The following is a 23,454-nucleotide window of genomic DNA, read 5'->3' on the forward strand; positions in this document are numbered from 1 at the left end:
CTGGGTCTTTCGACAAGCTCTGGGTCAAAAAGGTTGGGTTTCCTTTTTCCCCTTTTCATTATCCATTGCTTTTTCTTAATGATTTATTGGGCTTCACTGGCAGGAGAAAAACTCCTGAGAAAATCTGTTGTGACTGTGAGAGCCAGAATCAGTGGATTTTGTTGCCAACTTTTGTGGAAAGGCATGACTCACTCCCCTACCAGAAAAGGACTTGATATTAAAAAAAAAAAAAAAGTGTTACTGACCAGTTTGGAGAGGAGCAGGAAACGAGATCCCTCCTGCAGTCAAACTCTGGTCTGTCCCCCTGTGGAACTTTGGCCACTTTGTAGCAGAAGAAAACCCCAAAACTGGAATAGGAGAGCATGGACCAGGCTGTCTAGACACCAGGCTACATGGACCGCACTCTTGGTTTACAATTTTGTTTTATGTTGGTGTGAATTAGCATTTTAAAGGACATCCAATACAGTGTTTCCATCCAAATTATTCTGTGGATTTTTTTCCTTTATTCTGTGCACAAATTCCAGGAGAGGGAAAAGAAGGAAATAGGAGTTAAACCACAAATATTCTCTGGGGAGCCGAGATGTTTTGGCTGCTCATGGGTTGAAGGTTGAGAAACACCGTTGTGTTTCAGAATTAGGGAGGGGGTTGGTGAACTGAGATCTAGGGGACCCTGACACTGGGGGTGTGGAGGGTGTGTATGGTTTGGCGAGAGACGTTTGTGGGCTCTATAGAGCAAATGTGGCTATTTGCCAAATAGCCACAAAAACCTGTTGTGGCAAAATCCAGTTCTGTTCAGGAGACACAGCAGATCACGTGAAGCCCACTGCCCAGGATAACAGGTGTCAGGACTTGCAGAGGGACCAGGATGGGTGGCTCTGGGCTCCGGCTTTCTGCTGCCCAGGGCCATCTCACTGTGGCCCTGATGAGGTGGCTCTTACCAAAAGTATCTACCAGAGGAGAAGGAAACCACATACGTGGGACACCTCTAATATGAAAGATACATGCTAGGTGCTGACAACAGCTTTGACATAAATGGAAATGTCCTCCGTTTTAAAGACAGGGACATTCCTGCCTGTGTGTTCATGGTAGGTGCTTGGTCAGCCCCTCACCTCAATAAGGAGTTGACAATCTCAGATGTCAGGATGCTCTAAGGGCAACAAGATGGCAGATGAAGAACCTGAAACTGATATAAAATAAATGAGCTGTGAAGTGCTTTTAAGGGAGTGTCTGCACAGAGCTGGGAGAATGCTCAGGGCACTGAAAGGACCGAGGTGAATTCACAGCGGTGCAGAGGGCTCCACCAGGCACGCATAGTTGTGGTGAGGACTAAGGCAAGAGGGACTGGAAGTTCCCAGTCTAGGCAGAGTGGAAGGAAGAAAAAGCAGTTGGTATCAGGGATGTGAAATGCACTGCCGCCAGCATCATGTTTACGGGATGCCAAGTGGATGCAGGCACACTCCAGAGATGCGGGCAGGGGGTGGAGTTCTCCGCTGTATTTCACAAGCTTTCAAAAACCTCCACTGCACGAGTTGGTTTCCCCTTGAATTGCGGGGAGCGGGGGGGGGGGGTCATTTACGATCCAGCCATCCCATGCAACACCTCCCCAGCTCCAGACTTGGGTCAGCCAAGCCCTTGCTCTGATTTGCTTCATTTGCTTAATTTTATCCTCTGGACCCTGTGTCGTTGAGTGAATTTAAGTTCTTGTGTCTCCTTGCGTGTTCATGGTTGCTATGGAGGTAGATGTAATGACGGAGGAAAGTATGAATATTTAAGAGTTTATTTTGCATTGGTCTGTTTGCTTAGTAACGAGTCTGATGTCTGCACAACTCAAGGATTGGGAGAAACATTGACGCTTTTTCTTTACATTTTTCTATGGGAGCCTGGGTGGGGGTTGACGAGTTGTCTGGGTGTCGGGCTGTCTCCTGTTGATACCCCCACCTGTTCCTTACAGGGACTCTGCATTTGATGACAGGGCATTTGATGCTCAGTGTCTCACGCAGAAGCATGAATTGACATAAAAAGTAACCTTCAGGAGTTGGGTTTTCCTTTGATGTTAATATTTAAGTACAGGAAAATTGGAGTCTCAAAAATCTCCGGAAACTGAATGGTAGTACAATTGGCGGGACAGCATAGAATTTGAGGCTGAGGTCAGGTGATGCGGGGCCATGGCTGAATGCAATGAGTTTCTTTGTATGTTTATTTCAAACCTGCTGAACCAATGGTTCCGATGAAAGCTCACCCACAAGTTCATTACGTGAAACGTGAGGGCGGAGTTGCTCACCCACTCATTCCTGAAAATGTGGACTCAAGGGCCCTGTGGGTACCAGGAGATGCTGGGAGCCGGGGACACGGCTGTAGGTGCAGATGGGAAATAATTGCTGTCCTCATGGGGTCACATTTTAATGGGGGAGAAAAAAATGGACAAATACATACGAACCACACTAATCAACACATAAGGGTTGCTTACTTTGTGCCTAGAACTCTCTAAGGCCCTTTCACGGGTCGTAACCCATTCAGTTCTCACTAAATTTCTCTGTGACGTAGGTGCTGTTATTGACCTCAGTTTTACAGGAGATAAATTGCGGCAGAGAGAGGTTAAGAAATCTGTCCATGGTCACACAGCTCATCAGCGGCAAAGCCAGGAATCGAGTTCAGGCAGTGTGTGCCCCTCGTCTGCAGGCTGACCCCTCCACTGCGCTGGCCTCGGTGTGGACGACACCAAGCCGGGTGCCGGTGCTGGGGAGGGGCAGGACGGGGCAGGGCAGAGGGCACAGCAGGGCAGGGTGGGCTCCATTTCGGTTTTAGTTTGGAATTAGACTGCTAATTCTCTAAATGCTCTTCCTGCAGTAACACTCATATGATTTTATTAAGCAGGACCTAGGAGGAAAAACTGGGAAAAAAATGTGGGTGCCTTTAGTCTGCTCCTTGGGTAGTACAGACATTGCTCCTTGGGAGCACTTAATTAGGTTGAATTTATTTTCAGTTGATAGAGATCTGTCATGAAGTGCTGCATTTGATGGTCATGTAAAGTCTTCACAGCAGGCTGTTTGTACTACCCAGTCAATTATTTGAAACTTCTCAAAGTTAGAAGAAACCTAAGCCCTTTCCTGGCAGTGGGTGAAGTACCTCTCCAGATGGCAAAGACGGGGTTCTTCTCCAGCAGAAATGTACTTCTTGATCTGTTCCTTCCTCTTTTCAGCACCTAAGAGCTCACTCTGATGACAGGTTAAAAATTTGAGGAAGCCAATTCACCACTGCAAGTGGGTTGAGAATCTTCCATGATTCTAGCTGGTAAGAATTCCTCTTAAAGGTTTAAAAAGTCTGCTGTTTCCTTCATGATTAGGAAAATAAACCTCACACCAGGAATCTGTTCTGCAATGGAGTCTGTGATCATTTTCCCAGGAAAGTGAAAGTAGGAGTCTTGTTCCAGCCATTCAAGGCTGTCCGTGGAAATGATGATGTGAGAAGCTCGGGTGGGTGGTGGGCCCGCAGTTTTCACGTCTGAGCATTCGTACACCAAGAGGCGTCTCAGAGCGATGCGATTTTATGTTTGTCTCTTTCCAACAGGGCTGCTTGACAACCCCGAACTCCCCGTCCGTGAATCTGCGTTCCGCTACACTGGGTCCATCCCTCTCGCTCGGCAACATCTCAGGGGTGTCGGTCAAGTCAGACTTGAAGAAGCGCCGAGCGCCCCCTCCTCCGTCCCTGCCCCGCGCAGAGCCACCTGTGCAAGACAAGACATTGGAAAAGGTAGGGAGAGGGTGCCGCCCAGGGCAGGGGCCCCTGCTCAATGAATCTGTGAATTCTCTGGAAGGCCCCTGTGCGCCCTCTCATCCTTCAAGCTTGTGGCTTTAGCAACAAGATGGTTCAGGGTGAAGATTTAAGCTTCATTTAGAAGTCAAGGTGAGATGCCACATTGCTTCAATTAGGGAAGATCAGAAACTATTTTTGTGCCTTCAGTCCTTAAAGGCTTAGGCTTGTTGATTAACATTTATTTTATCTTTAGCTTTGAAATGTGGGGCATGATTGCTCAATGAGAAAATTGCAGGCACTGTGAGAAATCTGGAATGTGTATAAGATAGAGATGACACATGATATAACATAGGTCCCCAAATAATTTGCGTTCACGGGAAAGCTGAGAAGGTATTTTCACGTGAAGTTGGTTTCTATGTGACATAACATCTATTTAGGGAGGCCTTGTATCTGTGAAGCTTTCAGAGCAGAGTAATGGCTTTGCACGTGACTGTCCCATGGCGACCAGGCAGAGCCCGCGTCCCCAGCAGCTGGCATCTCCCCCTGCGCTTCTTCCTTCATCTGCCCAATGATGGGCCTTGAAACACTATTTGAAATATCAGGCCCTTGCTTTCCAGGGGCCAGGACCCTCTTGGACAGTTTTTCTGGCTTAAAATGTGACACTGAGAAAAGTTATTTGGTGGGGTGTGGCAGGCGTGACCCCCGGTGTGGCCAGGACGGAGGATGTGCGCTGGGTACCTTTAGAAGCCGAGCTCTCCTGGGCAGCAGCAGGCCTGCTCCACACAGACCCTGAGACGTGGGGCGGCCTGCCCTGTAAGGAGAAGGACGGGGCTTTCCTCATTGAGCCGGGTTGGTTCCCGGAGACTTGCCTGGCAGCTTCCTGGGCTGATACCACACCACGAACAGGAACATTCAGGTGGAACCTCTTTAAGCCCCGCTCTCCTCCGGCAGGAGCCGGCTGTGTGCTGTCGCCTGGCTGGCCTGTCCCGGCTTCATATGGTCCACAGCATCACACCCTGCCAGGCTTGAAACCCAGGCCCTTTTGTGTTTATTCACAAACTGACTTTCCCTAAAATAAATTAGAAACCACGTCTGTACCTCCCAGAGGGGAGCTTGGCCCCTGTATCGTGGTCAGCAGTCACGTTAATGGCTCAAACCCAAACAGGACATCGTTTTGTTGTACACGTGCCCAGCTAAACAGCACAGACTCGTGAAACATGGAGGTGCTTCCCACAGCGGGTCTGCCATGTGTTTCATCCCTTATTTTGCGGGGAGTTAGATTCTGAACTTTTTCATGGCACAGAGCATTCTTATAGCATTTAGGAATTTTCAACCACCTACTTCTGCGGGTGTCTTGTTGCTTTTGATTGGGAGGGGTATTTCCTTAGTGGTGAAAAGTGTGAGTTCCAGTATCAGTATAATTTAAGCTTTTTTTTCAAGAAGAATTGCATTTGCCTAATGTTATAGAATGTAGATGCTACACTGCATCAGCATTTTTCTGAATTTTACTGAAATATAGTTGATTTACAATGTTGTGTTTAATTTCTGCTGTACAGCAAAGTGATTCAGTTATATGTATATATATATTCTTTTTCATATTCTTTTCCATTTTGGTCTGTCACAGGATATTGAATATAGTTCCCTGTGCTGTACAGTAGGACCTTGTTGTTTATGCATCCTACATATAATAGTTTGCCTCTGCTAATCCCACACTCCCCTCCATTCCTTCCTTACCTCCCACCCCCCTGGCAACCACAAGTCTGTTCTCTGTGTCTGTGAGTCATTTTTGCTTTGTAGATAAGTTTATTTGTGTCATATTTTAGATTCCACATATAAGTGATATCATACAGTATTTGTCTTTCTCTTTCTGACTTAGTTCACTTAGTATGATCATCTCTAGGTCCATCCATGTTGCTGCAAATGACATTATTTCATTTTTTTTTTATGGCTGAGTAATGTTCCAATGTATATTTGTATCACATCTTCTTTATCCATTCCTCTGTCAGTGAACATTTAGGTTGCTTCCATGTCTTGGCTGTTGTAAATAGTGCTGCAGTGAACATTGGCGTGCATGTATCTTTTTGAATTATGGTTTTCTCAGGGTATATGCCCAGTAGTGGGATTGCTGGATCATATGGTAACTCTATTTTTAGTTTTTTGAGGAGCCTCCATGCTGTTCTCCACAGTGGCTGCACCAATATACATTCCCACCAACAGTGTAGGAGTTTTCTTTTCTCCATACCTTCTCCAGCACTTATTGTTTGTAGATTTTTTGATGACGGTGATTCTGACTGGTGTGAGGTGGTACCTCATTATAGTTTTGATTTGCATTTCTATAATAATTAGCAATAATGAGCATCTTTTCATGTGCCTGTCAGCCATCTGCATGTCTTCTTTGGAGAAATGTCATTTTAGGTCTTCTGCCCATTTTTCAACTGGGTTGTTCATCTTTTTGTTATTGAATTGTAGGAGCTGTTTATATATTTTGGAAATTAAGCCCTTGTTGGTTGTATCATCTGCAAATATTTTCTTTCAGTCCATAGATTGTCTTCTGTTTTTGTTTATGGTTTCCTTTGCTGTGGTACATCAGCATTTTAAAACTTTCTTCCATCCAGAGAAGATGTGGTGTTTTTCAGATTTTAATGTGCTCATCCAAAATGGATAAAGTCAGCTTGAGTGGGGAAATGTAAGTAAAGAATCAGGAATTCTGAATGAAAAATAAATAGTACTGTATACCCTGCAGAATGAATAGAGCTCCCTCTGAGGCAATAAAAGCTCTTTTTTTAACTGAAATCCATTTTATTTGGCCCAGAATGAGTGGAGAAATTGGCTCACAGCACCCATCTCCTTTTTTAAGCATACAAATGGCATATGGATTAGATTTAAGCATGTGCTATGAACATGCTTTTTTTTTCTTTTTAAATGAAAGGTATTTTGTTATTTACTAATTTCTGGGAAAGGAACCCAAAAATGTATTGTCGTCGTTGGGGAAGAACGTCAATTCCTTCTTCCTGAACTTCCTTCCATATAAAGATAAGATGTTTATTTGGAAAGTCTTATTTATAAGCAACTGTTACTAACATGAATATCCTGAATCAGGAGGAGAGGATTATTTTCAAGGTCATGACTAGTTTATAAGAAAATGGGAATGCTTAGGTTTTCCTATTTTAAAAGACTTTTTTCTTATCAACTAGTATTGAAAATTCAGTAGTCACCCCTTCATATCTACCGGTTTCCCCATCCTCAGATTCAACCAATCGTAGATCAAAAATAGAAAAAAAAAAAATTCCAGAAAGTTTCAGAAAGCAAAACTTGAATTTGCCATTTGCTGGCAACTATTTACATAGCATTTACATTGTATTAAATATGACAAGTACTCTAGAGGTGGTTTAAAGTACACTGGAGAATGTGCATAGGTTATGTGCAAATACCACACCATTTTATAGAAGGGGCTTGAGCATCTGAGGATTTTGGTATCTGAGGGGTCCCAGAACTCATCCCCCGCTGAGGCTGAGGGGTGGCTCTATCTACTTATTCAGGTCTTAAAGGAAGAATAATTTCAGCCATCTTCCAGGTCATCTGAAACTTTTAAAAAATGTCATCTTTGTGTCAGCATTCGTAACCTGTTTATATACTCATGATCTGAGTATTTGTTATTTCTAAAAGTACTTTTCGAGAAGGTTTTCCCAGAGACGTTTGAGCCAGTGAGAGAAATGGGTGGTGTCCTTGTACAAGCCGGTCTGCAGAGGGGTCAGTGAGAAAGGTGAAGCCATGTGCCATTTTCAGAAGGAGGAGGAGCTGCTCTCTGCCTCAGACCTTCACCTTTTGTCCCAGCGCTCGAATGAAGGTTCAATTACGTGGGACGTTCAGACAGGAATGATCTATACGTTAGGGCACCATGTGCTAAGTCAGTATTTTTCAAGCTTTAGTGAGCATCAGAATCACCCCCAAAGGGCTTGTGAAAACACGTTTACCTTGGTTCCACCCTGAGGGTTTCTGATTCAGTAGGTCTGGGGCCAGGCCTGAGAATTCAGGGTTCCACACGTTCCCAGACAAACCCCACTTTGAGAACCACTACCCCACAGACCACTACCTCCCCCATCTGCCCACCCAGAATCTGAAATAATCAGATGTGAGAGCAGCATGTCTACTCAGTATAAATATTTTTAACAGATCTGGAGGGATTCTTTGGCAGAAAAGTCCCATCATCCTGCACAGTTAGCTGAGGGCTAAAGTTATATATTAAGAGAAATGAGTAGGTCCCCCTTCTTCTCACTGGGCCCCGGGAAAACTCATGTGAAAGGACAGAGGAATTGCCTGTTCCAGATGCACAGGGTTTTTCTCCCTCTTTCATCTTCGAGGGTCCCTCCGTCCTCTCCCGACCTTGCTGCATGCTGAGACCAACTCATGCCTTGTCCTCAGCACTGCACGAGGGTTGCTGCATTCTTGCATTCTTGCTGCACCTGCGTTTGTGTCAGAGCCCCTTTTATAGAGCAAGTCTAAGAGGCGGGCCCAAGGAGACTCGCCTTCCTGTCGTTTGCACACGTTTCTCCCCCTGGGACTGCTCTCGGATCAGCGTGGGTCAGCCTTCAGGTCATGAGTAGGGGCTGTGGACACAGCTGCCCAGGTGGACATCCTTCTACTCACTCGCTGGGCCTCAGTTTCCTCCTCTGCAAAATGGGAAACATCAAAGCAGCCTCCCCGGGTGCATAGGGTAGAAGTCAGAGCAAGGACCCTAGAGCCGCTTCCTAGATTCAGATCCCAGCAGCTCTGTCATTCCTGGGAACACGATCTTGGCCCATTGCTCCACTTCTGAGCCTTGTTTTCTTCAGTGTACAGACTGCATAGTGGAGTGGAGGTGAGAGCCAGCCCTAGCACACCAGGGAGTGGAAGGGCCAGGGTGCTGGGGGCCTGACCAGGGTCCTGCATCAACCAAGTGGCAGATTGTATTTAAAAATCAAACTCTTTATTGCTAGAAGCATCAAATGTAGAGTAAAATATTGCCAATCTCCTGGAACAGGCTCATTCTGTCTCCCCTCTGGGCACAAGCCTCAGAGCAGGCTGCTTACAAGTCCACACCTTTGGAGGATGGTGGAGACATCTGCTCGTCCCATAGAAGCGCCTGTTTGAGAAGAAGAGACAAGAATACTGACATCCTTACTCAGGTGGCTCAATTTACCTGTTAAAGACAGAAACAGTCCCGTGAACAGCATTTGCCGACATCTTCATTTGTTCGATCCCATCAGGTTAACCAGCGGCGTGCTTCACTTTTTATCTCTGTCCATTGATTAAAGCAACTTGTGGAGGTCTGCTACACAATGCCGCGTCTAATTTTAGCTGTCACCATCCACAAATATGGAATAAACAGCTAGCCGTTCATTTATTCAGTCAATATCCAATTATCATACACCTGCTTTTGTGCCAATAACAACTATGCATCTTTTTTTATTGTAAGGAGGAGTCATTTGAAAAACATTTTTGTTTTCGAGGGTTTCTTTTGTCCTATTTTATTTGAATTATCGCGTTCATTACGTTCAGCTCCGTATAATTCCAACATGACAGTGCATTTGCACATTATCTCCAGTTTATTGCATTGAGACAAAAATAACTTGTGATGTTGGTTATTAAAATGAGAGATGATGGAGATTTGTGTTATGATCAGTTATTAGTATAACCCAAAATTGAACTTCTATGAAATACACGCTTGTGTATTCAATAAATATTTTTTGAATAGCTGCTCTGTGCAAGGCCCTGCACTTGAAAACATGAATTGATATTCATTACTGTAATATCTCAGTCTAATGTACACACCAGAATACAGTATTTTGTAACTGTGTGTAAATAATTAGGATAACTTGCGAATGTTGGGAATTTAGCAGAAAGCACTGCTATATGCAAGTTCCATTTTATGAATCATCATGAGAGTTAGGTAATTAGAATATTACAGGGTATCATAAAACTCTGCCAATCGGACTCCCAAAGACACGTTTCATCAAGAACTGGGGTGTGCGCATGGCCATGGTCAAGGTGGACTTCCGTGGCTGTGTCTCTGCTCCAGGTGGCGTGTGGCTGACTCACTCTGCTCCCCAGGCCGGAGCAGAGGGAAGGCAGTGTGGTGGCCCTGGTGGCTCTGGTTCTGGGAAATCTGCAGTAAGCAGGGCCGCGGACCAAGGCTGTCAAGCCGTGAGGCCAGTGGGACCAGATCCAGTCTCCTCCCTGTTGGGACTGATTTTTTTTGCTTATTGGAATGAACATCCAAGGGATGCTGATGTCAAAGTGATTCTTACCTTGTAGTCATTCCTTGTCACCACTGCTGGCCTCCTGGTGTGAGATGCACTCCCATTTCCTATCACATGCCTCGTGGTGGTTGTTCATTTGTTTCTGGAAAGGTGGATGATGCTTGAAGACTGTTTAGAAATTATTTTTCATAATAATTAAAGACCTTTGGCTACAGGTGGCATGCTGGTGGCATCTCACACGGGGAGGGCTCGGCAGGTCAGCGTCCTGCAGTGCCGGGCTGAGCAGGGAGGAGCTGAGGAAGACTGGAGTTCAGCAGAGAGGCGTCGTGGTCCCTCAATTCACCTTGTGCATCAGATGGGGGCTCCTGACTGGGGGGTCCCCACCTGGACCCACCCCATGTGCGGAATGAAGGGGACATGTCTCAGATCCACAGGGCTGTCTCTCACACACTTTACGTCCTACCTGTCAGCGAATCCTGATCTGAATCCAACCCCTCCCACCACACCCCCCAGTGCCCGGGTCCAGGCTCTCTCTCCAGAGCCCCAGAGGATGACTCCTCACTGGTCCCTGCATCCGCTCCTGCCCCTCCCCTGAGGACTCCTCTTGTCACAACAGAAGGAGGAGCCTTTCTTTTCTCAAAGCCTCGGGGGGCTTCACCTCTGCCTGGGGCCTTGGCGCTGGGCCGGCCACCACTTGTGGTCCCTGCCTGACGGGGCCTCCCTCTCCCCCATGTTCCCTGCCCCAGCCCTGCTCAGTGTCCCTTCTGTGACCCTCCACCCTGTCACTCTCTGCGTCCTTCCCCTCTTCTGTTTTTCTTGTACCCTCTCACCTGTCAGACCAGGGAAGGAGGTTTTGTTTCCTTTTTTGCTAACCTCTCCCCAGTGTCTCACACAAGCCGTTCCATCAGCAACGTTTATATTAAATCAGTTCACAGGTACATCATTCACGTAGCAAGCACCTATTGATGGAGCCTCTGGAAGCGAAAAACACCGACTTCAGAATTTATGTGGAAATGGCTAAAGAACTGCTTTGCTCCCGGAGCCAGTGTAGAAAGGGCAGCTCCTCTGAACCAGGCCTGCAGGATTTGCTCACCACTGAGGGACAGGCATTAAAGCAGATGCAGAGCTGGAAATGACCTCGCGTTGTGGACAGCAGCAGAGGCAGAGATGGAGGGGGGGGGGGGTGGCATGCGACCAGAGCAGCTACAGCAAGGGGTCCTGGGAGAGTGGACAGCCCTCTGAGATGGGATTGGTCTATCACTGCTTCTTGTCTTAAGGAGGACGAGCAGAACGGGACAGGTAGCACAGACCTCATGGCCCAATGGTGCCCCGTGAGCAGCGGGTGGCCGGGGAGGGCGGGGCGAGCAGGGGTGTGGCCGAGGCTGGGCCCGCCCCCGGGTGCCTCCTGTTCATCTGTTCAGCGCGCGCAGAGAGGCACCGGGTGCAGAGATGCAGGGAGGATGCGCAGGAGGGCCAGCACCGCGAGGCTCTGTGTTTCTTCTCCCTTCACCCCATTCTCCATCTCTCCCCACTTCTCTCTCCTCTTTTTCTGTTCCGTGTTTTTCTGCAACCAGATTTTTCTCCCCTTGGATCCGTATATCCTGTTACATTCCCTTCAGTCCGTTTGGTCTTCCAAAACCTCTTAACCATGTTTCCTCAGAATAACGTCCGTAATGTATGCGTGTGTGATGCTATTTTCACCATTTGTAAAGTACACTTCCCCATCAATGGTTAGGTTTCATCCTCACAGCCGTCCTGGCAGGTTTGTGGAGTATGACAGCCCTTCCTCAGGTGAGTGGAGGGAATTCGGAGGCCACGCAGCCCAGGATGGTGGAGCTGACTCAGCCCAGTTCCACTTCCTGCTGCCCCACTGGGCGTACCCCCTGCAAGTCGCCACCTTAACCAGAGGAGGACCCGGCCCTCCTTTACCTGCAGACAGATGCTTTCCCTTTGGGAGTTCATAAGAGATGAACCAGAGCTGGGAGAGGGAGAGGGCGTCAGCGTGAAGGTGGTGTCCTGTGTCTCCAGGGGCTGGTTGGGAGTTGGAATAGACTTCACATTGCATTCCCAGATCAGCAGTGGGGACACTTCTCTGAGATGTGGCAGAAGTCCTCCCATTCCCCAGTGAACTTGACTGCACCCTTCAGTGTCCCTCCCCAGAGCCCTGGGAGGGCTGTTTCCTTTCCCTTTTGCAATGCCCGTCTCTCCTACGAAGGTCAAGAGCAGGGCAGGGAGTACATATTGTGTCCGGCTAGAGGTCAGCACCTAACAACGCGGCTTGCCCAGGAGAGCTGAGTGGACCCGAGTCCCTCCCCTGGTCCCCCAGGTCCCAGGCAATAAGTCCCCTCTGTGTCCTCCAGCCCCACCCACCCTGGCTCCCTGTGTGGACAAGAAGGGAGGCCTCCATCCCAGCATCTCACCCTGGCAGACCTTTTGGCTTTTTCTGAATTGTCTCTGGGCCTTTGGGAAATGTTTCTTTCTTAGGAAAATTCAAAGGTCTTACTTGAACCAAGACATGCCAGGCACCGACTTCCCATAGCAGGGGCCCCCTCCAGATTTTCAGTCCCAAGCAGGATGCCACAGGTGACTTCTTGCTAGAAGTAAACATACTTTTCCCAACTGCATCCACCCCCTTAGCAGAGTGCAAAATCTCCTCGATTTGTTGGGGCGGTGCATGGCTCTGTCCCTCTCCATTGGAGGAGGAGCTGGTCCGAGACACTGTGACGTGGGATGCATTTTGTAGCGTGCGTGATTTTCAGTTTGGTGATTGTAGGACTACCTTTGCTCTTAGCTCTCCTCCAAGAAATCCTCAGCAGAGGTCGTTATGGGCCACTAGGTAGAGGGACCACCGGTGACAGAGGCCAGAGAGGGCCATAGCACCCATCCCAGCCCCACAGCCTCAGCACACAGCTTGGAATTGCCGTGCACTTGGCTGCCCCAGCCTGGGACTGTGACTTGTTCCTCGTTAGGCCCAGGCTCCACACACAGTACCTGGCAGACAGCAGATCCCTCATGAGCATGTTTTATGAAGAGAGAAGCGTGGGCTAAGGAGACTCAGGTGAGATTGTATAACCTTGTCTCCCGTCCTGGTGAAGGGTCATCTATCTGGGGGGGGCACTCTCTGGTGACAAGTCCAGGGAGGGTGGACCTCGTTTTCATTGGTGACTCACATGGCTGATGCAGCTGGAGGCCTAGGTGGATGAAGGCAGATGGACAGGAGGGCCTGTCGGGACCCAGAGTGACTTACAAAGCTGAGCAGGTCTTCAGCGGGGTGGCATTCAGGGCAGGGGGTATCCAGGCTGAGTGGGGGCTCTGATGTGCCTGAGATGAGTCACTCCTATGATCCTTGTGCTATAGACCCTGGACAAGAGTCCCTGCATCCTCAGGTCCCATCCAGCCCCTCCTCGTGCCCCAATCCAAGGCTGACCCGGGGCCCCTAAGTTTCCAGGACAAGAACGCCCGAAGGAAGCATGCGGGTGTTTGGGTGGTGCGGGCAGCAGGTGAGGCTGTTTAGAGCCTCCAGCAGCCTGAGCCCCCCCTGACCCGAGTGTGATGGTGGGAGGGGCTGGTGCTTATTGCACCTGCACCTGGGTGGCCGAGTGCTTGAGCCATATTGTAAGAGACAAAAACTAAAGATGCCCAGAGGAGAACATTCTGGGAATTGAGGAGTCTGGAATTTGCCATCCCTTATTTTTAAAATAGCAGAAATTAGAATATTTTAAAATATTAGAATATTGAGAGAAGGAAAGGCTCACTGGGGCATGACAGCTCCGTTCAGATATTTGAGTTCCTGTCCCGAGGCCCCAGAGGACAGGATGGGGAGCAGCGAGTGGACGTTCTGGAAATGTTTGATTTAGTGGAACAGAGGAAAGAATTTTCTGTGGGGCAGATTTGGGGAGGGAATGATGAGTACTTAGGGAAAACACCATGCAGCAGTTAGATCTAGTGTTTGCTGACATTGTCTTGTAGCGCGATGCAGCTGCGTGGTCTAACCTCATCTTACCTGCTCTTATGGGGATGGCATCTTGTTTTACAGCTGTCAGGGCCCTGCAAAGCGTAAATGACTTGCTCAAGGTCATGGCAGTGAGAAAATCTAAAGAGCAAGGCTGAAGCACTGTCTGAGGATAGCCTTGTGCACTCTGAAGTGGTCTGAATTTTTACCTTGAACAGTGCCTGCCGACCAGCTAAGGTAAAGGGTGACCAATCTGTTTAGGCTGCCCTGACAAAACGCCACCATGGGGCTTCAACACCAGACATTGGTTTCTCACAGTCCCAGAGGCTCAAGTCTGAGATCAAGGTGTCTGCAGGGTTGGTTCTCCTGAGGCCTCTCTCGTGGCCGGTAGATGGCTGTCTTCCTGCTGTGTCCTCACGTGGCCTTCCGTGTGTGTGTGTGTGTGTGTGTGTGTGTGTGTGTGTGTGTGTTCCCGCTCTTTCTTCCTCTTCTGTAAGGACACCAGTCATATGGAGTTAGGAGCCACCCTGATGGCCTCATTTTAACTTGGTCACCTCTTTAAAGGCCCCATCTCCAAATACACTCACATTCCGAGGCCCTAAGGGTTGGGACTTCAGCATACGGATTTTGTGGAGACCGGATTCCATCCATAACAAAGGGATGCTGAGTTTCTGTGTAAGTACAAAGCAGTTTTCTTGGACATAAGGAATTCAAGGGCAAATAACAAAAGGTCTTTTCAAAGCTCTCAGTATTCAACTGGTGCAGAAGTTTTGTGCCCCCCAAATACCAGAGAACGGCCCTTGTCTGGGGAGATGGTGGCACAGGGTCGAATACGGCGGCAGTGACTGATGCCACAGGAAGCGCCCACATGCACCGCTGCTTTTCATGATTCTGTCAGATTCCCATCCTCAGGGAATGATCGGCACTGATCCAATCAAGGGCCAGAGGCCAGACTGGGTGGAGGTGTCACTTCTAACTTCCTTCCTTGTCAGTGGTACGTGGGTCATGGGTCAAGTCCTAGTGGAGACAGATTGTCTAGCCCGGCTAGGAGTGTGCGCCCGGCCTACCACACGCAGCAGTCCACTCACCAGCATGAAGTCTTCCTGTGGCTCCAGGACAGAGAAGGCATCTCATCCCGTCCTCAGCCAGCTGGTTCCAAGGTCAGCATGAAACAGTTATAATGACCAGCGCCGGTTCAGTGCTTGCTGTGTTTCAACTACGATGCTTAGACCTTACCTACGTCATCTCACTTAACTTCACCTTTGTAATATCTCACGAAGTCGGTGCTGTTCTTATCTTCATTGTACCAGTGAGGACACCGAGGTTCACCAAGGGAAAGTGAGGTCACAGGGTGTCCCAGGGCCCGAGGGCATCTCTCACCCAGGGAGCTCTCCATGTGGGCGCTGGCTGGGGTCAGAGGGAAATGTGTGGCCATCAGGGGGCACTGTGCTGGAGTAGGATGTGCAGACTGGAATCCCACTGTGCAGGCTCTGCAGGGCAGTGTAGGGGAGCGGGCCACAGGTGCTGGGGTATCTTCCTCTTGTGCTACATGGTCGTCTCCGATGCAGAGATTCTCGGATGGAACATTTGAAGTGGAAGAGCTTACTTATTTATTCGTCATTGGCAGGGAAGGCACGTGTTTGCTCTTGGAGAACCAAACCTCAGAGATGAAAGCCATCCTAAAAATCTTCTTGAAGGGAGCATGTACCAAGCTCCACAGTATACTGTACTCTCTGGATGCTTCAGCAAAGCGGTTTCTGAGTGCTCGGAATTCCTGAGTCCCTTTCTCAGCAACCTGCTCTGCTTGTCATGGAAGTGATGCCGCAGCTGAGACATCTGGGGAATCGGGATGGAATCCGTTCACCGCCACACGTGCCCTTTGTCAAGGAAATGACGCCAAGACGGCAAGCGGCTGATGCGGAGGCTGGGCTCCTGTCCTGTGTAGTCCTGTTCTCTGGTTGGAAACTGCTGGATAAACACGGTTAATTTCACCTGACTCCCCAGGGCCAGAAGTATAGAAACCTGACCCATTTAGAAGTCTGAAACCCGTATTAAACTCACAGTAAAAGACATGAAGTGCGAAGCCTTTACTGCAGGCATGGCCAAACCCTGAAAATAGATCAACCAATATGGCTCAAAAGTGGATGTCTGCTGCTTTTTCAAGATATCTCCTCTATTTTTTGGTTCCCCCCAGTTAAAAAAAAATCTGTTTATCTGCTCATATTATATGTTATGGGACTTCAAAAGTCTTGATAGGAAAGAGGAGTAAAACGAATGGGGCTGTGTAAAGTTCCTTTCAACCTAGCCAAACTGCCTCTGAGTTTATATTTTAAGAAATAATGTTCATTTAGCCTTCAAATATTCTGAATATAAAGTATATCTGTCAGATTAGTACATAAACAAAACTAGGGCAAAACTAAATCATGGATTTGCACTAATTCTTTTTGTCATAAACAGCCAAGTAGAGGTTTTGTTTCTTCCTAAAATATGGGAAAGCAAATGCAAAATGTATTATGGTACAGAATGATCTTTTTAAAAATGTTGGGGGTAATATTCCACTGAATATGGGGACAGAGTTTCAGTTTAAGAAGGAGAAAAATTCAGGAGATGGATGATGGCAAGAGCTGTACAACAATGTGAATGTACTTAGTGCTACTGAACTGTACAGTTAGATATGGTGAAAATAGCATGTTTTATATTATGTGACTTTTACCACAACAAGAAAAAAACATTAAAAAAAATGTTGGGGGAAGTGGAAAGGCCGAGGATGTCACCTCTGGTGTCGGGGTGTTTCCTCGTCTCCTGGAGGCGGCCAAGATGAGGGCTGCATTGTGTTTAGGGGAAGTCCACCTCCTTCACCAAAACAAACATCGCTGTGAGGCTGTGAGGTCCCATCGCAGAGGCTGTGAAAACAGTCATGAGGCCAAGGAACTTCCTTGGGTGGAGATTACAGGTCCTCAGTGATGAGAGTTTGCAGGGAAAGGAAACGGGGCTATTTTAGCCGTTTCACATCTACCTTTTGTTACAGAGTTTCCTCCCTGGCACTTCCAGCTAAAGAAGCCAGGGTTTGTTTGAGGAAGATTCGATTCTTGTATATTTTTAGCCATCATTAGAGTGTGACATTTTGTGGAAGGCATCTTTGATAAAATCAAAATGAAAAGTGAGCTGGCTATTCTACACATTGACATTTTAGCGACACAGAGGAAATTAAAAGCGAGGCTTTGTAATACAGAGTCACACGGTTTAAACAGCCACTGCTCACATACGTTGTTCTTACCTCATTCTTTGTCCTTTTCCTTTTGTCACTTTGGTTTTGCCAATCGATCATGTCAGCAGTCATTATGTTTCTCATTATAAAGGGAATTTGGTAAAATTGTGATTTCATTACTTTTCCTACCTTTACATTTTGCGTTTTTCTATCTGAGTGTTTTCATGATTCTTCCCAATCACTTTGGTAATCAGCAATCAGAAAAGTGGGTTTTAGAATACAAATCAATATTTCCAGTTAAAAATGTAAAAGACCCTAATTCCTTTCCTGAGGCACCATTCAGCCTTCGGAACCCTGGGCTAGTGCAGAGCTTCCACCCGAGCCCCATCTCGTCTTTAACTTCCATACCCACCTTAGCCTCGCCTGATCTGGGTTCACTGTGGTTCATTAACCTTCATGTTTAGAAACGTTTGATTTACTGCCCAACCAAGTTCACGATTTTAGTCTTTGTGCAGCTTTTACTTCTGTGCACCAGAGGACACAATCAACGGAGTAAAAGACAACATACAACATGGAAAAAATATTTGCAAATCATAGATCTGTTAAAGGGTTAATATCAAGAATATATAAAGAACTCCTATAACTCAACAAAAAGTAAACAACCTGATTAAAAATGAGCAAAGGGCTTGAATAGAGGTTTCTCTCCAGAAAATATACAAAGGGCCAATTAGCACATGGAAAGATGTTCAACATCGCTAAACATTAGGGAAAGGCAAATCAGAACCAAAGTGAGATACCATCTCACACCCGTTAGGATGATTCCTCTCCAAACGGGCGACAGCAATAACAAAACCCAGAAAATAGCAAGTGTGATCAAGGATGTCAGAAACTGGAACTTTTGTGCACTATTGGTGGGAATGTAAAATGGTGCAGCCACTGTGGAGAACAGTAGGGCAGTTTTCCAAAAAGTTAAAAATAGAATATCATGTAGCAGTTCCACTTCTGGATGTACAACCAAAAGAACTGACAGCAGAGTCTTAAGATACTTGCATATCCATGTTATTGACAATCGCCAAGAGGCTGAAGCAACCCAAATGTCTGTCGCTGGATAAATGGATAATAAATGTGGTCTCTACGTACCACGGAAGAGTCACAGCCTTAAAAAGGAAGGAAATTCTGACGCATGCTATAACACAGATGAACCTTACGCTTGTAACGGAAGGACATCATACCTGTAAGGAAAAGACAAATACTGTATGAGTCCACCTCTATGAGGTGCATAGAGTAGTCAGATTCACAGACACAGAAAGCAGAATGGTGGTTGCAGGAGCCCTGTTGGTAATTTCGCCAGAAACATCTTTGCCCCGAGCAATTTCACCACACAGTGAATTGGCTGTAAGGCAGTTTTGCCATAAAAGATAAAATGCCTGTAGTTCATAAGAGTCTTCAAGAGTGTTCATGAGCGATCCTTTGGCTAATGTAGACACAACATCTTGTTCCTTTGTTCTGTCTTTATCAAATTTATCACGAAATGTTAGAAGTTGGAGGCAAAAGAAAAATCAAGCTCTCTTTCCCCCTCCCCCACCCCAAACAAAAGAAACAGTTACACGATTCCTGATGAGTATAAGTCTTTTGCAAATGCTGACAACTCTTTGCTATTAGATAGTGGAGAACATGATGCAGACAGAATTGTGGTGTTTGGCACAGAATCTGGCTTAGATGGTTTGGTGATTTATAAGGACCGAGCTTGTGTTGGAACATTTTACAGGCAGCCCAGATACGGACTACCATGTACGTACATTACATATAGTAGCAAGAAATAGCAGCATCCCTCATCCATTCATTTTATTTCCAGGGAAATAGGAAGAGACTTAACTTAGAGCATGTTTTTTGCTATTGTGAATAACTTATGTCTGACATTAAGTCCTGAATCCTTAATGATCAACTTTGAGAAAGGAAGTACCATTGCCTGCATAGAACTATAACCACGAATCTACACACATTTTAAATGTATTCAAATATTTTTTTGTATTTTCATTTTCACTTTTTAAAATTTTGCTATTCAGGTTCATGTTGGATTATGTCTTTGTTAACTTTATTTTTTTAATTTAAATTTTTATTTTATTTCATTACTTTATCTTTCATGGCAAAATGGTCTTATGATTAGTTGTGCAGCAAAACTGCCTGTGGCAAAGATTCCTAGGGCAAAATTACCTAGAACCGTTGGGGACTGTGGGGGAGGAGGGAAGGGAGTTGTTTAAGGGGTGTAGAGGTTCAGTTTTGCAAGATAGACTTCTGGAGATTATAAAGCTATCTGAATGCACTTACTACTGAACTGTAGACTTAAAAATGGTGAAGATGGTAAGTTTTATGTTGTGTGTATTTTATCACAAATAAAAATAATGATTTGCCACTTCTTAATGAATGATGAATAAGTGATTTCACCATTTCCTTTAAAAGGTAAAATGTTAAGTGAAATGTTTTTGCTTAAAGATGAAAAATGTGCTTTCCCCAAATGCCTTACTTGTAGCGTATTTTGGGGTAAAATTTTTTTTAATTTGTTTATTTATTTATTTATTTTGTTGGCCCTGGCAGGTCTTTTTTTGCTGTGCCTGGGCTTTCTTTAGTTGCAGTGAGTGGGGGCTACTCTTCGTTGTGGTGCTCAGGCTCCTCATTGCCTTGTCTTCTCTTGTTGCAGAGCACGGGTTCTAGGCACGAGGGCTTCAGTAGTTGCAGCACATGGGCTCAATAGTTGTGGCTCACGGACTTAGCTGCTCCTGTGGCATGTGGGATCTTCCCGGAGCAGGGTCAAACCCGTGTCCCCTGCATCGGCAGGTGGATTCTTAACCACTGCGCCACCTAGGAAGCCCTGGGGTAAAATATTTTTAATGGCCCTAAGAAGGTTCACTGATGCCTTAAACATTTTTAATGGGTAGATTTATTTGACAGTGAAATAATTTGGGTTTTAATCCTTCATTTCCCCCCTTAAGCACTTTCTTCTCCTACACGTCACAGCATTTTGACACTATCTTGTCCCTCTGAGCCACTCAGGCTGGAGTTATAAAGGGCTCTGTGGCTTTCTCTTTCTTTTTTATATGACTGTACTTATTTACAGTGTTTACTCCCTCTCATATCTTAAAGTCACCAAAACAGGACTCCATCAGGAACTCTGAAAGCTTGTAGCATGCCTTTGCAGAGGCAGCAAGAAGTTAAACAGCAACAACATGTCCTTAAGTGGGATCCAGCCACTTAGAGAGCATGTGGTCTTTCTCATCCACTTACTATCTGTACAACTTTGGACCAGTCACTCAGAAGGACTTGCCAATCAACCTTTCTGATTTCTGTTTCCTCAGAAGTAACATAAGAACAACTCCTGTGCCTGTCTGCTTAAGTAAGGCTGTTTTGAAATGCTAATGTGTTCATAGGACTTGTAAGAGTGCTTACAAGATCAGTAAGGATTTTCAAATATTTATAGCCCTATATGGATAAAATATTCTCTTCAAGTGAGCAGTCTTTGGGAAACATCTAAATAAAACCCAACTGTGGCCATTACCCCTGTCTATGTGGGGGTCACACGAGTTTACTGCAAAGACTTTAGTTCAACAGACAGCTGACCTCTGTTTGTGCTAGAGAATCTTTTTTTTCCCCCCTTAGAAACTTTTCTTAATTCTCAGTTTCCATATTAACATAGAGAGGCTTAAGGTGCAGTTTCTAATTTTAGAGGTGAAAGGACCTTTCAGATCAGGAACACAGCTTAGCTCTCTCCCTCTTTTACTTTGTAAACAAAGGCGCACGGTTAATAGACTTGCCCACACCAGACAGCGGGTGAGATTCAGTTTCTCCAGAAGACCCTGGGTCTCATGGTTCTCAGTTGATGCTTTTACAACTGTTATTTATGAAACTAATATCTCCATTAGTATTGAGCTACTTCTTAATATAAACTATTAGAAATTGTGTTACCATGCATATCATTGGGATTACAGCAGATCTAAACTATGGAGCCAGAATACCATAGCAATTTAAGAGAGGTAATAAAATCACCAGAGAAACTTACTTGATAACCAAACGAAAAGAATCCATCTTTGCCAGATACTGTTCCTGTAACTCTGATAGGTGTATTTTAACATTTTGGTTTCCCTGAATCAAATGGTGTCACCTGTTGCACTTTCTGGTAATGTAATCTCTGGTGACTTTAATTATAGAAGAGGAAATAAAATACTTTCAGCAACTCTGGGACTTAGGACACTAATTTCATGTTTGAGAGTTCTGAGCTGCAGATACAGCTGAGATTTCACATGACCTAGAAAGACTGGATAGCATTGATTTGCAGATGGCATGTTTCTTTTATTCATACTTCTCTATGGCTGAACCCAGACTGCTCCCACAGTGTAGAGCATAGGTCTGCTTGTTTGATGTACACAGTATACCAGGAGGATGTAGGCTTTGCCTACATTTGAATGTGAGGCTCTCCAATACTGATCTTTGCAACTTTGGAGAGGTTATTTTACCTCCAAGGGCCCCAGATTATAAGACTGTAAAATATACTTTTGGCCCTGGTGGCCAGAATATCCTAATGTGTTTCCCAGAGATTCACAGCATTGTACGACGCCCGTTCCTTGGGTGCACTGGGACCTGCAACTCGCTTCTGACCCATAGGATGTGGCAAAGGTGATGGGCTTGCACTTCCTTGATTAGATTACATTATCTGATAAGGATGATGGAATGTCTCTCCCTTGATTACATTTTGTTATGTAAGATTCCATCTTAGCAGAACTGGGAGAGAGATTCCTCTGCTGGCCTCAAAGAAGCAAACACATATGACATGAACTGGCTTGAAAGGGAACCACATGAAGGGAACCACATGCAGGTGGCTTCTAGGACCTGAAGATGGTCCCCAGTCTGTAGTAAGCGGCCAGGTCCCTCAGACATACAGCTGCAAGGGAAGGAACTCGTCCAACAATCTCAATGAGCTTGAAAGTAGGTATTCCTGATGAGAATACAGCCTGATGACACTTTGTGAGACCCTGAGCAGAGGACCCAGTGTAGCTGTGCTTATACTGCTGACCCGGAGAAACTGTGAGATAGCAAACAAGTATGTGTAAACTACTAAGTCTGAGTTAATTTCTTATGCAGCCATAGAAAATTATATGTAGACTCAAGAAAGTTATCCTCGATCCCCAGTCTTTCTGCCCTGAAAAACCAGGACCGAAATTCAGGACAGCCACCAGTCGCTGGAAATTGAGGGAAGGATACCAGAATGGAGAAAGCCAGAGAGCCATAAATTCTGTCCGTAAATTCTGCCCAGGTCTCTGGCTGATGGAATCATGCATGCAAGACACAGAGGCCAAGCAGCCTACCTCAGGGTAAAGGGACTTGAATTGCCAGTTTTCAGAATTTTCATCGTGAGTCCGTTCAGCTTATTATCTCTCTCTTTTTTAGAGAAGAGTCAATATTGCTTAAATTTTCTTTTTTGTTAAAATTTATTTATTTTATATATTTGTTGGCTGCATTGGGTCTTCGTAGCTGCGTACGGATTTTCTCCAGTTGCGGTGAGCAGTGGCTACCCTTAGTTGCGGTGCGTGGGCTTCTCAGTGCAGTGGCTTCTCTTGTTACAGAGCACGGGCTCTAAGCACTTGGGCTTCCTTAGTTGCAGCGTGTGGGCCCAGTAGTTGTGGCTTGTGGGCTCTAGAGCACAGACTCAGTGGTTATGGCTCACTGGCTTAGTTGCTCCTTGGCATGTGGGATCTTCCTGGATCAGGGATCAAACTCATGTTCCCTATATTGGCAGGTAGACTCTTAACCACTGCACCACCAGGGAAGTCCCAGGCTTATTATAAAACAAAAGAATTAACACTCTTTGTAGGAATGTAAGAGAATCCAGCATCTTGTAAGAAAAACATTCACAATGTCCAGGAAACAAGCCAAAATTATTCAACATATGATTCAACCAGGGAAATATGTATGACCTGTACCTAAGAAAAAAAGGCAATCAACAGAAACCAACCAGGAGATGACCCAGGTGTTGGAATTAGCAGACAAAAAATTTACTGCAGCTTCTATATATGCTTAATGACAGAGTGCAAAAGGTGCTGATAGTGAATGAAAAAATGGAAAAAATCTGAGATTAATAAGAAATTTAAAAAAAGAACCAAATGGAAATTCTGAAATGGAAAAACACAATTTCTTAAATAAAAATTTCACTGGATGGGCCTAACAGCATAATGAAGGTAACAAAAGAAAAAGGCAGTGTAGTTGAAGACAGATCAATAGAAACCATCCAATTTCAAGAGAAGAGAGGGAAA

At 45.8% G+C, this 23,454-nt stretch overlaps 1 protein-coding gene across 3 annotated transcripts in view; it reads left to right on the forward strand.

Moving 5' to 3' along the window:
• COBL (cordon-bleu WH2 repeat protein) overlaps positions 1 to 23,454 on the forward strand; it is a 280,931-nt gene that overhangs the window by 151,273 nt on the left and 106,204 nt on the right. For all 3 annotated transcript variants that reach the window (XM_057733147.1, XM_057733148.1, XM_057733149.1), the window contains one exon: positions 3,568 to 3,750. In XM_057733147.1, the coding sequence (XP_057589130.1) occupies positions 3,568 to 3,750 (183 nt within the window). The remainder of the gene's footprint in view (positions 1 to 3,567; positions 3,751 to 23,454) is intronic.

The sequence above is a fragment of the Hippopotamus amphibius genome, chromosome 4 (assembly GCF_030028045.1).
Source record: "Hippopotamus amphibius kiboko isolate mHipAmp2 chromosome 4, mHipAmp2.hap2, whole genome shotgun sequence".
In the NCBI taxonomy this organism is placed as follows: Eukaryota; Metazoa; Chordata; class Mammalia; order Artiodactyla; family Hippopotamidae; genus Hippopotamus; species Hippopotamus amphibius.